This window comes from Oncorhynchus keta, chromosome 17 (genome assembly GCF_023373465.1).
Source record: "Oncorhynchus keta strain PuntledgeMale-10-30-2019 chromosome 17, Oket_V2, whole genome shotgun sequence".
Taxonomy (NCBI): domain Eukaryota; kingdom Metazoa; phylum Chordata; class Actinopteri; order Salmoniformes; family Salmonidae; genus Oncorhynchus; species Oncorhynchus keta.
In genome coordinates, this window is record NC_068437.1 from 46,439,250 (window position 1) to 46,454,227 (window position 14,978).

The following is a 14,978-nucleotide window of genomic DNA, read 5'->3' on the forward strand; positions in this document are numbered from 1 at the left end:
GCATGGAAGGAATCCTCCAACTGGGAATGCTTCAACGAGGATTTCTGAAAAACCTGGGAACTTTGGGAACGTTTTGGGAATTTTGCAACCTGAGTTACCAGTATGTTGCCCAGTTATTAATGTTGCGTTCTCCCCCAGATTGGTATCTCTGACCCAGAGGACCAGCAGAAGGTTCTGAGTGCAGTGAAGGAGATGCATCTAGACCGGGTCGACCTGGACACTGTCAACCAGCTGGAGAACATAGACACCGGGTAACATTAAAGTACAATGAAAAAAAATATTATTTTGAGCAATTCCTTCCAGGTCAAATCGTCAAGCACAATAACATATTTTCTTGACACATTATATATGCAACACAAACACATACAGACTTACATGACATACTGTACACAGTCCATCCTCCAGCACACCACTGGAAGTCATTCCTCAGACTGACCTAAAGCATCCATCCCACTGTTATTCTCCCACTGCCTCACCTCCTATATCCTCTCCGAGCTTCTGAGAGCAGAGTCCTAATGGTTTATTAAATGGGGCTGTAATGATTTGTAAGGTGAGAGGAGATGGAATGAAATCCCCTCTTTCACCCCCCCACCCCTTCTCTCTGTGACTGATGATAGGATAGCTCTCAGGCCAAGCAGTACTATAGTGTCAGGGCCAGGGGTACAGGGGTACTTTTACTGAGCCTTTAAATCCCCCAGGAGTAAATCCTCTGATGATGGCCACACTGTAAACATTAAAGCACTAGATTACCACATCCCTTATGCTTTATGCTCATCCCAGGACCTAGTGGCCATGTTCTAGTTGGCCTGGGATGTTAGACGTTCATGTTCTAGTTGGCCTGGGATGTTAGACGTTCATGTTCTAGTTGGTCTGGGATGTTAGACGTTCATGTTCTAGTTGGTCTGGGATGGTTAGACGTCAATGTTCTAGTTGGTCTGGGATGGTTAGACGTCAATGTTCTAGTTGGTCTGGGATGTTAGACGTCAATGTTCTAGTTGGTCTGGGATGTTAGACGTTCATGTTCTAGTTGGCCTGGGATGTTAGACGTTCATGTTCTAGTTGGTCTGGGATGTTAGACGTTCATGTTCTAGTTGGTCTGGGATGTTAGACGTTCATGTTCTAGTTGGTCTGGGATGGTTAGACGTCAATGTTCTAGTTGGTCTGGGATGTTAGACGTTCATGTTCTAGTTGGTCTGGGATGTTAGACGTTCATGTTCTAGTTGGTCTGGGATGTTAGACGTTCATGTTCTAGTTGGCCTGGGATGTTAGACGTTCATGTTCTAGTTGGTCTGGGATGTTAGACGTTCATGTTCTAGTTGGTCTGGGATGTTAGACGTTCATGTTCTAGTTGGTCTGGGATGTTAGACGTTCATGTTCTAGTTGGTCTGGGATGTTAGACGTTCATGTTCTAGTTGGCCTGGGATGTTAGACGTTCATGTTCTAGTTGGTCTGGGATGTTAGACGTTCATGTTCTAGTTGGCCTGGGATGGTTAGACGTTCATGTTCTAGTTGGTCTGGGATGTTAGAAGTCAATGTTCTAGTTGGTCTGGGATGGTTAGACGTTCATGTTCTAGTTGGTCTGGGATGTTAGATGTTCTAGTTGGCCTGGGATGTTAGATGTTCTAGTTGGCCTGGGATGGTTAGACGTTCATGTTCTAGTTGGCCTGGGATGGTTAGACGTTCTAGTTGGCCTGGGATGTTAGATGTTCTAGTTGGCCTGGGATGTTAGATGTTCTAGTTGGCCTGGGATGTTCTAGTTCAAATCAAATACAATTTTATTTGTCACATACACATGGTTAGCAGATGTTAATGCGAGTGTAGCAATGCAGTAATAACCAACAAGTAATCTAACTAACAATTCCTAAACTACTGTCTTATACACAGTGTAAGGGGATAAAGATATATGAATGAGTGATGTTACAGAGCGGCATAGGCAAGATACAGTAGATGGTATCAAGTACAGTATATACATATGAGATGAGTATGTAAACAGAGTGGCATAGTTAAAGTGGCTAGTGATACATGTATTACATAAAGATGCAGTAGATGATACATGTATTACATAAAGATGCAGTAGATGATATAGAGTACAGTATATACGTATACATATGAGATGAATAATGTAGGGTATTTAAACATTATATTAGGTAGCATTGTTTAAAGTGGCTAGTGATATATTTTACATAATTTCCATCAATTCCCATTATTAAAGTGGCAGTATGATGGCAGCAGCCACTCAATGTTAGTGGTGGCTGTTTAACAGTCTGATGGCCTTGAGATAGAAGCTGTTTTTCAGTCTCTCGGTCCCAGCTTTGATGCACCTGTACTGACCTCGCCTTCTGGATGATAGCGGGGCGAACAGGCAGTGTCTCGGGTGGTTGTTGTCCTTGATGATCTTTATGGCCTTCCTGTAACATCGGGTGGTGTAGGTGTCCTGGAGTGCAGGTAGTTTGCCCCCGGTGATTCGTTGTGCAGACCTCACTACCCTCTGGAGAGCCTTACGGTTGTGGGCGGAGCAGTTGATACAGCCCGCCAGGATGCTCTCGATTGTGCATCTGTAGAAGTTTGTGTGCTTTTGGTGACAAGCCAAATTTCTTCAGCCTCCTGAGGTTGCAGAGGCGCTGCTGCGCCTTCTTCACGATGCTGTCTGTGTGGGTGGACCAATTCAGTTTGTCCTTGATGTGTATGCCGAGGAACTTAAAACTTGCTACCCTCTCCACTACTGTTCCATCGATGTGGATAGGGGGGTGTTCCCTCTGCTGTTTCCTGAAGTCCACAATCATCTCCTTAGTTTGGTTGACGTTGAGTGTGAGGTTATTTTCCTGACACCACACTCCGAGGGCCCTCACCTCCTCCCTGTAGGCTGTCTCGTCGTTGTTGGTAAGCAAGCCTACCACTGTTGTGTCGTCCGCAAACTTGATGATTGAGTTGGAGGCGTGCGTGGCCACGCAGTTGTGGGTGAACAGGGAGTACAGGAGAGGGCTCAGAACGCACCCTTGTGGGCCCCAGTGTTGAGGATCAGCGGGGTGGATCACCTGGGGGCGGCCCGTCAGGAAGTCCAGTACCCAGTTGCACAGGGCAGGGTCGAGACCCAGGGTCTCGAGCTTGATGTTCTAGTTGGCCTGGGATGTTATTTGTTTATGTTCTAGTTGGCCTGGGATGTTATTTGGCCATGTTCTAGTTGGCCTGGGATGTTAGATGTTCTAGTTGGCCTGGGATGTTATTTGGCCATGTTCTAGTTGGCCTGGGATGTTATTTGGCCATGTTGTAGTTGGCCTGGGATGTTATTTGGCCATGTTGTAGTTGGCCTGGGATGTTAGATGTTGTAGTTGGCCTGGGATGTTAGATGTTGTAGTTGGCCTGGGATGTTATTTGGCCATGTTCTAGTTGGCCTGGGATGTTAGATGTTGTAGTTGGCCTGGGATGTTAGATGTTCTAGTTGGCCTGGGATGTTAGATGTTGTAGTTGGCCTGGGATGTTATTTGGCCATGTTCTAGTTGGCCTGGGATGTTAGATGTTGTAGTTGGCCTGGGATGTTAGATGTTGTAGTTGGCCTGGGATGTTATTTGGCCATGTTCTAGTTGGCCTGGGATGTTAGATGTTCTAGTTGGCCTGGGATGTTAGATGTTGTAGTTGGCCTGGGATGTTAGATGTTGTAGTTGGCCTGGGATGTTATTTGGCCATGTTCTAGTTGGCCTGGGATGTTAGATGTTGTAGTTGGCCTGGGATGTTAGATGTTGTAGTTGGCCTGGGATGTTATTTGGCCATGTTCTAGTTGGCCTGGGATGTTAGATGTTGTAGTTGGCCTGGGATGTTAGATGTTGTAGTTGGCCTGGGATGTTATTTGGCCATGTTCTAGTTGGCCTGGGATGTTAGATGTTGTAGTTGGCCTGGGATGTTAGATGTTCTAGTTGGCCTGGGATGTTATTTGGCCATGTTCTAGTTGGCCTGGGATGTTAGATGTTCTAGTTGGCCTGGGATGTTAGATGTTGTAGTTGGCCTGGGATGTTAGATGTTGTAGTTGGCCTGGGATGTTATTTGGCCATGTTCTAGTTGGCCTGGGATGTTAGATGTTGTAGTTGGCCTGGGATGTTAGATGTTGTAGTTGGCCTGGGATGTTATTTGGCCATGTTCTAGTTGGCCTGGGATGTTAGATGTTGTAGTTGGCCTGGGATGTTAGATGTTCTAGTTGGCCTGGGATGTTAGATGTTCTAGTTGGCCTGGGATGTTATTTGGCCATGTTGTAGTTGGCCTGGGATGTTATTTGGCCATGTTCTAGTTGGCCTGGGATGTTAGATGTTGTAGTTGGCCTGGGATGTTAGATGTTGTAGTTGGCCTGGGATGTTAGATGTTCTAGTTGGCCTGGGATGTTAGATGTTCTAGTTGGCCTGGGATGTTAGATGTTCTAGTTGGCCTGGGATGTTAGATGTTCTAGTTGGCCTGGGATGTTATTTGGCCATGTTGTAGTTGGCCTGGGATGTTAGATGTTGTAGTTGGCCTGGGATGTTAGATGTTGTAGTTGGCCTGGGATGTTATTTGGCCATGTTCTAGTTGGCCTGGGATGTTAGATGTTGTAGTTGGCCTAGGATGTTAGATGTTGTAGTTGGCCTGGGATGTTATTTGGCCATGTTGTAGTTGGCCTGGGATGTTAGATGTAGTTGGCCTGGGATGTTAGATGTTGTAGTTGGCCTGGGATGTTAGATGTTGTAGTTGGCCTGGGATGTTAGATGTTGTAGTTGGCCTGGGATGTTATTTGGCCATGTTCTAGTTGGCCTGGGATGTTAGATGTTGTAGTTGGCCTAGGATGTTAGATGTTGTAGTTGGCCTGGGATGTTATTTGGCCATGTTGTAGTTGGCCTGGGATGTTAGATGTTGTAGTTGGCCTGGGATGTTAGATGTTGTAGTTGGCCTGGGATGTTATTTGGCCATGTTCTAGTTGGCCTGGGATGTTAGATGTTGTAGTTGGCCTGGGATGTTATTTGGCCATGTTGTAGTTGGCCTGGGATGTTAGATGTTGTAGTTGGCCTGGGATGTTAGATGTTGTAGTTGGCCTGGGATGTTAGATGTTGTAGTTGGCCTGGGATGTTAGATGTTGTAGTTGGCCTGGGATGTTAGATGTTGTAGTTGGCCTGGGATGTTATTTGGCCATGTTCTAGTTGGCCTGGGATGTTAGATGTTCTAGTTGGCCTGGGATGTTAGATGTTGTAGTTGGCCTGGGATGTTAGATGTTGTAGTTGGCCTGGGATGTTAGATGTTGTAGTTGGCCTGGGATGTTAGATGTTGTAGTTGGCCTGGGATGTTAGATGTTGTAGTTGGCCTGGGATGTTAGATGTTGTAGTTGGCCTGGGATGTTAGATGTTGTAGTTGGCCTGGGATGTTAGATGTTGTAGTTGGCCTGGGATGTTAGATGTTGTAGTTGGCCTGGGATGTTAGATGTTGTAGTTGGCCTGGGATGTTAGATGTTGTAGTTGGCCTGGGATGTTAGATGTTCTAGTTGGCCTGGGATGTTAGATGTTCTAGTTGGCCTGGGATGTTAGATGTTCTAGTTGGCCTGGGGTGTTATTTGGCCATGTTGTAGTTGGCCTGGGATGTTAGATGTTGTAGTTGGCCTGGGATGTTATTTGGCCATGTTGTAGTTGGCCTGGGATGTTATTTGGCCATGTTGTAGTTGGCCTGGGATGTTGGATGTTGTAGTTGGCCTGGGATGTTGGATGTTGTAGTTGGCCTGGGATGTTAGATGTTGTAGTTGGCCTGGGATGTTGGATGTTGTAGTTGGCCTGGGATGTTAGATGTTGTAGTTGGCCTGGGATGTTAGATGTTGTAGTTGGCCTGGGATGTTAGATGTTGTAGTTGGCCTGGGATGTTAGATGTTGTAGTTGGCCTGGGATGTTATTTGGCCATGTTCTAGTTGGCCTGGGATGTTAGATGTTGTAGTTGGCCTGGGATGTTAGATGTTGTAGTTGGCCTGGGATGTTAGATGTTGTAGTTGGCCTGGGATGTTAGATGTTGTAGTTGGCCTGGGATGTTAGATGTTGTAGTTGGCCTGGGATGTTAGATGTTCTAGTTGGCCTGGGATGTTAGATGTTCTAGTTGGCCTGGGATGTTAGATGTTCTAGTTGGCCTGGGATGTTAGATGTTCTAGTTGGCCTGGGATGTTAGATGTTCTAGTTGGCCTGGGATGTTAGATGTTCTAGTTGGCCTGGGATGTTAGATGTTGTAGTTGGCCTGGGATGTTGGATGTTGTAGTTGGCCTGGGATGTTGGATGTTGTAGTTGGCCTGGGATGTTGGATGTTGTAGTTGGCCTGGGATGTTGGATGTTGTAGTTGGCCTGGGATGTTGGATGTTGTAGTTGGCCTGGGATGTTGGATGTTGTAGTTGGCCTGGGATGTTAGATGTTGTAGTTGGCCTGGGATGTTAGATGTTGTAGTTGGCCTGGGATGTTGGATGTTGTAGTTGGCCTGGGATGTTGGATGTTGTAGTTGGCCTGGGATGTTGGATGTTGTAGTTGGCCTGGGATGTTAGATGTTGTAGTTGGCCTGGGATGTTAGATGTTGTAGTTGGCCTGGGATGTTGGATGTTGTAGTTGGCCTGGGATGTTGGATGTTGTAGTTGGCCTGGGATGTTGGATGTTGTAGTTGGCCTGGGATGTTGGATGTTGTAGTTGGCCTGGGATGTTGGATGTTGTAGTTGGCCTGGGATGTTGGATGTTGTAGTTGGCCTGGGATGTTGGATGTTGTAGTTGGCCTGGGATGTTGGATGTTGTAGTTGGCCTGGGATGTTAGATGTTGTAGTTGGCCTGGGATGTTATTTGGCCATGTTCTAGTTGGCCTGGGATGTTAGATGTTGTAGTTGGCCTGGGATGTTAGATGTTGTAGTTGGCCTGGGATGTTATTTGGCCATGTTCTAGTTGGCCTGGGATGTTAGATGTTGTAGTTGGCCTGGGATGTTAGATGTTGTAGTTGGCCTGGCATGTTAGATGTTGTAGTTGGCCTGGGATGTTAGATGTTGTAGTTGGCCTGGGATGTTAGATGTTGTAGTTGGCCTGGGATGTTAGATGTTGTAGTTGGCCTGGGATGTTAGATGTTGTAGTTGGCCTGGGATGTTAGATGTTCTAGTTGGCCTGGGATGTTAGATGTTCTAGTTGGCCTGGGATGTTAGATGTTGTAGTTGGCCTGGGATGTTAGATGTTGTAGTTGGCCTGGGATGTTGGATGTTGTAGTTGGCCTGGGATGTTGGATGTTGTAGTTGGCCTGGGATGTTGGATGTTGTAGTTGGCCTGGGATGTTGGATGTTGTAGTTGGCCTGGGATGTTGGATGTTGTAGTTGGCCTGGGATGTTAGATGTTGTAGTTGGCCTGGGATGTTATTTGGCCATGTTCTAGTTGGCCTGGGATGTTAGATGTTGTAGTTGGCCTGGGATGTTAGATGTTGTAGTTGGCCTGGCATGTTAGATGTTGTAGTTGGCCTGGGATGTTAGATGTTGTAGTTGGCCTGGGATTAAACACTTTTACATCCAAATGATTTGTACATGGTATTCATCGCGGCCGATCTTTAAATATGTTTTGTTGCTGCGATTGTTCCACTGCCCTTTGTATGTTGTTGAATTGTTTTATCTTAGTGGTACGTATCCCTGCATGTGTAGCAGCCGTTTTGTGATGCTCACACTCTGTCAGTGGTCGTGTAAACAGTGTCAGTCAGACTGGAGTTACTATCTCCTTCCAGAGGCTTGTGACCAGGGACTACAGCTCTGTTAGTTTATCTAGCGCACCCAAGACTGATAGTACAGGATAGAGAGGAGCAGAGGAGAGGGGGAGATGTCTGTCTGTTGTTGGTGACCTCTGTCTCTCCCTCCCTCCTGGTCTAGGTGAGACCTATAGGGGGTATACTTGAGATGGGCAGGAATGCAGACTGACACGGGTTGTGCTGCTCACCCACTCACACTGACAGTCACACATAAACACACTTGGGTTGAGGTAGAAGGAGACTCCTCAACTAGGCATGGTCATGGTTAATCGAATATCCGGATGTTTGGCCTATTTTAACAATGAAAAGGCTATGTCTAAATTACATTATCCTTGTGACATTTCTACCTACAAGGATATACCATGACATTTGAAATTCTTAATTTAGTAAAACAAAAATCTTTTCAATGTAGTTCTAACTGTGCATTGAGTTACTGCCCTCCAGGTTGCCCTGGCATCGGTATGCTGTTTACCCCTCTTCAAGTAGAAATTAAAGGCACTCTGCAAATGTATCAATGCAAAACACTCACCAGAAAGGCTATTTGTAATAGAATCAGTTCTATCATTGCCAAAATCTGACTTTTCCTTCGCTGTTGCTGACAAATTACAGAAGAAAAGCACCCTGTCCTCTGTTTACCTCTGCCATGTACATTTCAGCATTCTAATTGGTCAAGAGTTGACTTTAAAATGACCATCCCTGTCATCAACACTGATAGTGGGAAGTATCGTGAAAAGTTGTCTAATGGTGTATGTGTGTCCTTATAGAAGTGAGGAGCTGTATAACTTCCTGATCAGTCTGAGGCAGCAATGCTGCTACTTGACAGAGACAGTACAGGACGTCATTAGCCGCTTCCCCCGCCGAGCTTCTGAGGTGTGTGTGTCATTCCCTGTCCCTCTCTGATCATCTAAAGGACTGGCGACTGATCCATCAATGCTGTTGTCTGACTGAAAGCAGACAGTATGGTTGTATAACCTACTAAAGCAAATTCCCTTTCAGCCCTGAAAGGAGGGTGCCCCCACTCATGTTTGTGGTTAGATTAAGTGAGTGCATTTTCAGTCAGACACTATAGTACTGATGGATTTTTCTAGAGCGAACCTGTTTCCAGCTCCCCTAACTTTCTCTGTCCTCAGCTGGTGTTGTCCCTGGACCCTAAGAAGGAGGCCCAGGCCATCTGTAATGAGCTGGTGGCCCAGACTGGAGACCTGCAGAAAGAGGTCGCCTGCCTCAAGAACCTGCTGCACAAGGTACATCTCACACCTTTTTCTCTGACTGCTGTGTACGTGTCACTGTCACCCAAGAGCCGGTCTGTTTCCTTCGTCTGGTCCCCCTTTCACTGCCCTAACCATCTTTCTGTCTGGTCCCCCACACCCTTTCACTGCCCTAACCATCTTTCTGTCTGGTCCCCCACACCCTTTCACTGCCCTAACCATCTCTCTGTCTGGTCCCCCACACCCTTTCACTGCCCTAACCATCTCTCTGTCTGGTCCCCCACACCCTTTCACTGCCCTAACCATCTTTCTGTCTGGTCCCCCACACCCTTTCACTGCCTTAACCATCTCTCTGTCTGGTATAATAATATAATATAATAATATATCTGGTCTGTCTGGTCCTCCACACCCTTTCACTGCCCTAACCATCTCTCTGTCTGGTCCTCCACACCCTTTCACTGCCCTAACCATCTCTCTGTCTGGTCCTCCACACCCTTTCACTGCCCTAACCATCTCTCTGTCTGGTCCTCCACACCCTTTCACTGCCCTAACCATCTCTCTGTCTGGTCCTCCACACCCTTTCACTGCCCTAACCATCTCTCTGTCTGGTCCTCCAAACCCTTTCACTGCCCTAACCATCTCTCTGTCTGGTCCTCCACACCCTTTCACTGCCCTAACCATCTCTCTGTCTGGTCCTCCAAACCCTTTCACTGCCCTAACCATCTCCCTGTCTGGTCCTCCACACCCTTTCACTGCCCTAACCATCTCTCTGTCTGGTCCTCCACACCCTTTCACTGCCCTAACCATCTCTCTGTCTGGTCCTCCAAACCCTTTCACTGCCCTAACCATCTCTCTGTCTGGTCCCCCACACCCTTTCATTGCCCTAACCATCTTTCTGTCTGGTCCCCCACACCCTTTCACTGCCCGAACCATCTCTCTGTCTGGTCCCCCACACCCTTTCACTGCCCTAACCATCTCTCTGTCTGGTCCCCCACACCCTTTCACTGCCCTAACCATCTCTCTGTCTGGTCCCCCACACCCTTTCACTGCCCTAACCATCTCTCTGTCTGGTCCCCCACACCCTTTCACTGCCCTAACCATCTCTCTTGTCTGGTTCTCCACACCCTTTCACTGCCCTAACCATCTCTCTGTCTGATCCTCCACACCCTTTCACTGCCCTAACCATCTCTCTGTCTGGTCCTCCACACCCTTTCACTGCCCTAACCATCTCTCTGTCTGGTCCCCCACACCCTTTCACTGCCCTAACCATCTCTCTGTCTGGTCCTCCACACCCTTTCACTGCCCTAACCATCTCTCTGTCTGGTCCTCCACACCCTTTCACTGCCCTAACCATCTCTCTGTCTGGTCCCCCACACCCTTTCACTGCCCGAACCATCTCTCTGTCTGGTCCCCCACACCCTTTCACTGCCCTAACCATCTCTCTTGTCTGGTTCTCCACACCCTTTCACTGCCCTAACCATCTCTCTGTCTGATCCTCCACACCCTTTCACTGCCCTAACCATCTCTCTGTCTGGTCCTCCACACCCTTTCACTGCCCTAACCATCTCTCTGTCTGGTCCTCCACACCCTTTCACTGCCCTAACCATCTCTCTGTCTGGTCCTCCACACCCTTTCACTGCCCTAACCATCTCTCTGTCTGGTCCTCCACACCCTTTCACTGCCCTAACCATCTCTCTGTCTGGTCCTCCAAACCCTTTCACTACCCTAACCATCTCTCTGTCTGGTCTCCCACACCCTTTCACTGCCCTAACCATCTCTCTGTCTGGTCCTCCAAACCCTTTCACTGCCCTAACCATCTCTCTGTCTGGTCCTCCAAACCCTTTCACTGCCCTAACCATCTCCCTGTCTGGTCCTCCACACCCTTTCACTGCCCTAACCATCTCTCTGTCTGGTCCTCCACACCCTTTCACTGCCCTAACCATCTCTCTGTCTGGTCCTCCAAACCCTTTCACTGCCCTAACCATCTCTCTGTCTGGTCCCCCACACCCTTTCATTGCCCTAACCATCTTTCTGTCTGGTCCCCCACACCCTTTCACTGCCCGAACCATCTCTCTGTCTGGTCCCCCACACCCTTTCACTGCCCTAACCATCTCTCTGTCTGGTCCCCCACACCCTTTCACTGCCCTAACCATCTCTCTGTCTGGTCCCCCACACCCTTTCACTGCCCTAACCATCTCTCTGTCTGGTCCCCCACACCCTTTCACTGCCCGAACCATCTCTCTGTCTGGTCCCCCACACCCTTTCACTGCCCTAACCATCTCTCTTGTCTGGTTCTCCACACCCTTTCACTGCCCTAACCATCTCTCTGTCTGATCCTCCACACCCTTTCACTGCCCTAACCATCTCTCTGTCTGGTCCTCCACACCCTTTCACTGCCCTAACCATCTCTCTGTCTGGTCCTCCAAACCCTTTCACTGCCCTAACCATCTCTCTGTCTGGTCTCCCACACCCTTTCACTGCCCTAACCATCTCTCTGTCTGGTCCTCCAAACCCTTTCACTGCCCTAACCATCTCTCTGTCTGGTCCTCCAAACCCTTTCACTGCCCTAACCATCTCCCTGTCTGGTCCTCCACACCCTTTCACTGCCCTAACCATCTCTCTGTCTGGTCCTCCACACCCTTTCACTGCCCTAACCATCTCTCTGTCTGGTCCTCCAAATCCTTTCACTGCCCTAACCATCTCTCTGTCTGGTCCTTCACACCCTTTCACTGCCCTAACCATCTCTCTGTCTGGTCCCCCACACCCTTTCACTGCCCGAACCATCTCTTCCTAGGTCTGGTCCAAGCTTCCTGCAAACTTGGGTCAACTCCCCTTCTCATCCTCGCACGGCGTGTGTGCGCTGTGTGTAGGATTCTGACAGGGCGAGTCCTCACAGCCTATAACTCAGAAACAGTGTGACAGTGTCCTGTCAGAGTGGAGATGGGGGGGGGGGGTGAGGAAGGAAGGGGGTAGCCCCGGACGCTGTCGGTGTCAGACAGGAATCCGACAACCAACAGAGGCCATTTGGAGACACTGGCTCAGTGCCCGGGGGGAAAGGCCCTTGCACCCGTTTATCTTATCTGTGGGGGCTCGTCTTGACACCCATCCCCCTACACAGAGCGCAGGTGCGCACACACACACAATCTATCTGCCCGGCCAGAAAGTTTGGAGATGGGAGGGGGGGGAGCATGAATTGTTCCCTGGGTTGGACATTACTGTGTAGAATGGTAGATCTGTGCCATATGTACCTGTCAGGTACACTGTGCAGTGGTTCTCTTATTCAAACTCTAATTTGCATACTTAAGCAGATCACCTCACCCAGATCGGTTTCATTTTATTCCTAATAAATGATTGATAGGACACAACAGTCACATGACAAAACACTACTCATGGCTACCATCTAGTGTCGAGACGGAAGGTTCTTGTAGGGCAGGGGTGTCAAATATACAATCTGACGCTGTTCAATCCAAGGGGGGGAAACAAACTCAATATGACTAAAACCAAATGGAAACAGTGTAGTAACAATAATGGATTTATATTCATACAGTTTCTGGACTGTCCAGCTCACTGCTAATCACTGAAATGAAAGCTAGACAGTCAGGGAGCATTAAAAAAAAGAGAAGAAAAAACTATATTTTGAGGGCAAGGAAATATAATAAAATTCAATGTGGACCTTGTTGAAGACTGAACCCCCCATGATAATCAGATTAACTTGGGAGTACTATTTTCAAAATGTCATACTTCAATACTTTATTTTTTTTATACTAGTATTGGTATTTGGACACGTCCATGGTGTGTGCGCATCTCTAGTTTGTGTGTCCATCGTGCTCTTTCTCACCTCTTACCTTGTGACGTTCTGCTGCTCCTCTTCCTAAGATGGACCCAGCAGCAGATTTCTGCCCACTTCCTCAACCTGGTTCCCACGGCGACTGGAGGAGACGGGTCCTGAAGAGGCTTGCACTGAGCATGCTTGGCGCAGGCCTGCTGTTTGCCCTGTCCAGAGCAAAGAGTGCCAAGGTTTACCTTTAGACTGACAGCTCCTTTATTATCCAATTTACTCTTACTTTGGATAAATTGTCATAGGTTATCAATCAATTAGCTTAATTGTCTTAATTTACATTTCTGTTTGAGGAATTATGCTGAATGAGAATAACTCAAATGCTAAATAGTTTGGTTTTTGATTGAGATTCCTTATATTTGTTATACTTTGTTCTTGTTTTTTATTGAGTTCTTAATTGTTTTAAGCAATTTTCTGGGCTTTTGTAAAATAAAAACTTTCTTTATCCAGCATTTTCTTTGCATTAAGTTGCTGCACAAGTTAGGACACTATTAGGGAAATCCATCCCCTACATATTATTCAATACTTTATGTAGTTGACTATATGACAAACTATTTAGGCTACTAAAAATCTAACTACATTTTTTTGGTCACATGCGGGTGTAGCGAAATACTTGCATTCCTAGTTCCAACAGTGAAGTAATATCTAACAATACACATAAATATAAAAGTTAAAGAATGTAATTAAGAAATATATAAGTCGAGCAATGTCCAGGGTATGTACAGTACCTGTCAAGTTTGGACACACCTACTCATTCAAGGGTTTTTCTTTATTTTTACTATTTTCTACATGGTGGAAGAAAAGTGAAGACATAAACTATGAAATAACACCTATGGAATCATGTAATAAGAAAAACGGTGGTAAATCAAAATCATCTCAAATAAAGTAACGATGGACTGTCGTTTCTCTTTGCTTAAGACATGAAGGTCAGTCAATCCGGAACATTTCAAGAAAGTTTCTTCAAGTGCAGTCGCAAAAACCATCAAGCGCCGTGATGAAACTGGATCTCATGAGGTCCGCCACAGGAAAGGAAGACCCAGAGTTACCTCTGCTGCAGAGGATAAGTTCATTGTCGTTCCCAGCCTCAGAAATTGCAGCCCAAATAAATGCTTCAGAGTTCAAGTCACAGACATCACAACATCAACTGTTCAGAGACTGAATCAGGCCTTCATGGTCACTGATTGGCTCAAATGCATTAAGAAGGAAAGAAATTCCACAAATACTTTTTAACAAGGCACACCTGTTAATTGAAATGCATTACCTTATTAGCTGGTTGAGAGAATGCCAGCAAAGCTGTCAAGGCAACGGGAGGATGAATCTAAAACATCAAATATATTTTGTCTTCAATATAATTCTACAATGTAGAAAATAGTAAAAATAAAGAAAAACCCTTGAATGAGTAGGTGTGCCCAAACTTTTAACTGGTACTGTGTTTGTGTACACTGAACAAAATTATAAACTCAAATGTAAAGTGTTGGTTGCATGTTTCATGAGCTGAAATAAAAGATCCCAGAAATTTTCCAGATGCACGAAAAGCTTATTTCTCTCTAAGCTCTACATCCCTGTTAGTGAGCATTTCTCCTTTGCCAAGAATCCCTCCACCTGACAAGTGTGGCATATTAAACAGCATGATCATTAGATATGTGCACCTTGTGCTGAGGACAATAAAAGGAAGCTCTAAAATGTGCAGTTTTGTCACACAAAACAATTCCACAGATGTCTCAAGTTTTGAGGGAGCGTGCAATTGGCATGCTGACTAGGAATGTCCCCCAGAACTGTTGCCAGATAATTGAATGTTAATTTCTCTACCATAAGCCGCCTCCAACGTGGTTTTAGAGATCACTTATGGCGTTGTGTGGGCGAGTGGTTTGCTGATGTCAACATTGAAGGAGTGCCTCATGGTGGCTGTGGAATTATGTTATGGGCAGGCATAAGCTACAGACAACGAACACAATTGCATTTTAGGGCCTAATGAATTTCAATTGACTGATTTCCTCATATGTACTGTAACAGTAAAATATTACATTGTTACATGTTGTGTTTATATTTCTATTAAGTATATGAATGGATGGATGGAATGGGATGTATAGACATCATGGACAGTATTTAGTATGTCTGTAGAGTACATAGGATAGAATAGTACATAAACAGCAATAGGATGGAATTGACTAGAATACAGTATATAAATA

The 14,978-nt window shown here is 46.4% G+C and overlaps 1 protein-coding gene across 2 annotated transcripts in view; it reads left to right on the forward strand.

Moving 5' to 3' along the window:
* Window positions 1-13,241, forward strand: part of asz1 (ankyrin repeat, SAM and basic leucine zipper domain containing 1) — a 44,752-nt gene extending 31,511 nt beyond the window's left edge. The window contains exons 10-13 of one of the 2 annotated variants that reach the window (XM_035755815.2): window positions 139-251; window positions 8,508-8,613; window positions 8,874-8,987; window positions 12,828-13,241. In XM_035755815.2, coding sequence (XP_035611708.1) covers window positions 139-251; window positions 8,508-8,613; window positions 8,874-8,987; window positions 12,828-12,980 — 486 coding nt within the window. In that variant the 3' untranslated portion in view covers window positions 12,981-13,241. The remainder of the gene's footprint in view (window positions 1-138; window positions 252-8,507; window positions 8,614-8,873; window positions 8,988-12,827) is intronic. The other variant, XM_035755816.2, reaches the window with a different exon arrangement.
* Window positions 13,242-14,978: the final 1,737 nt, after the last annotated feature.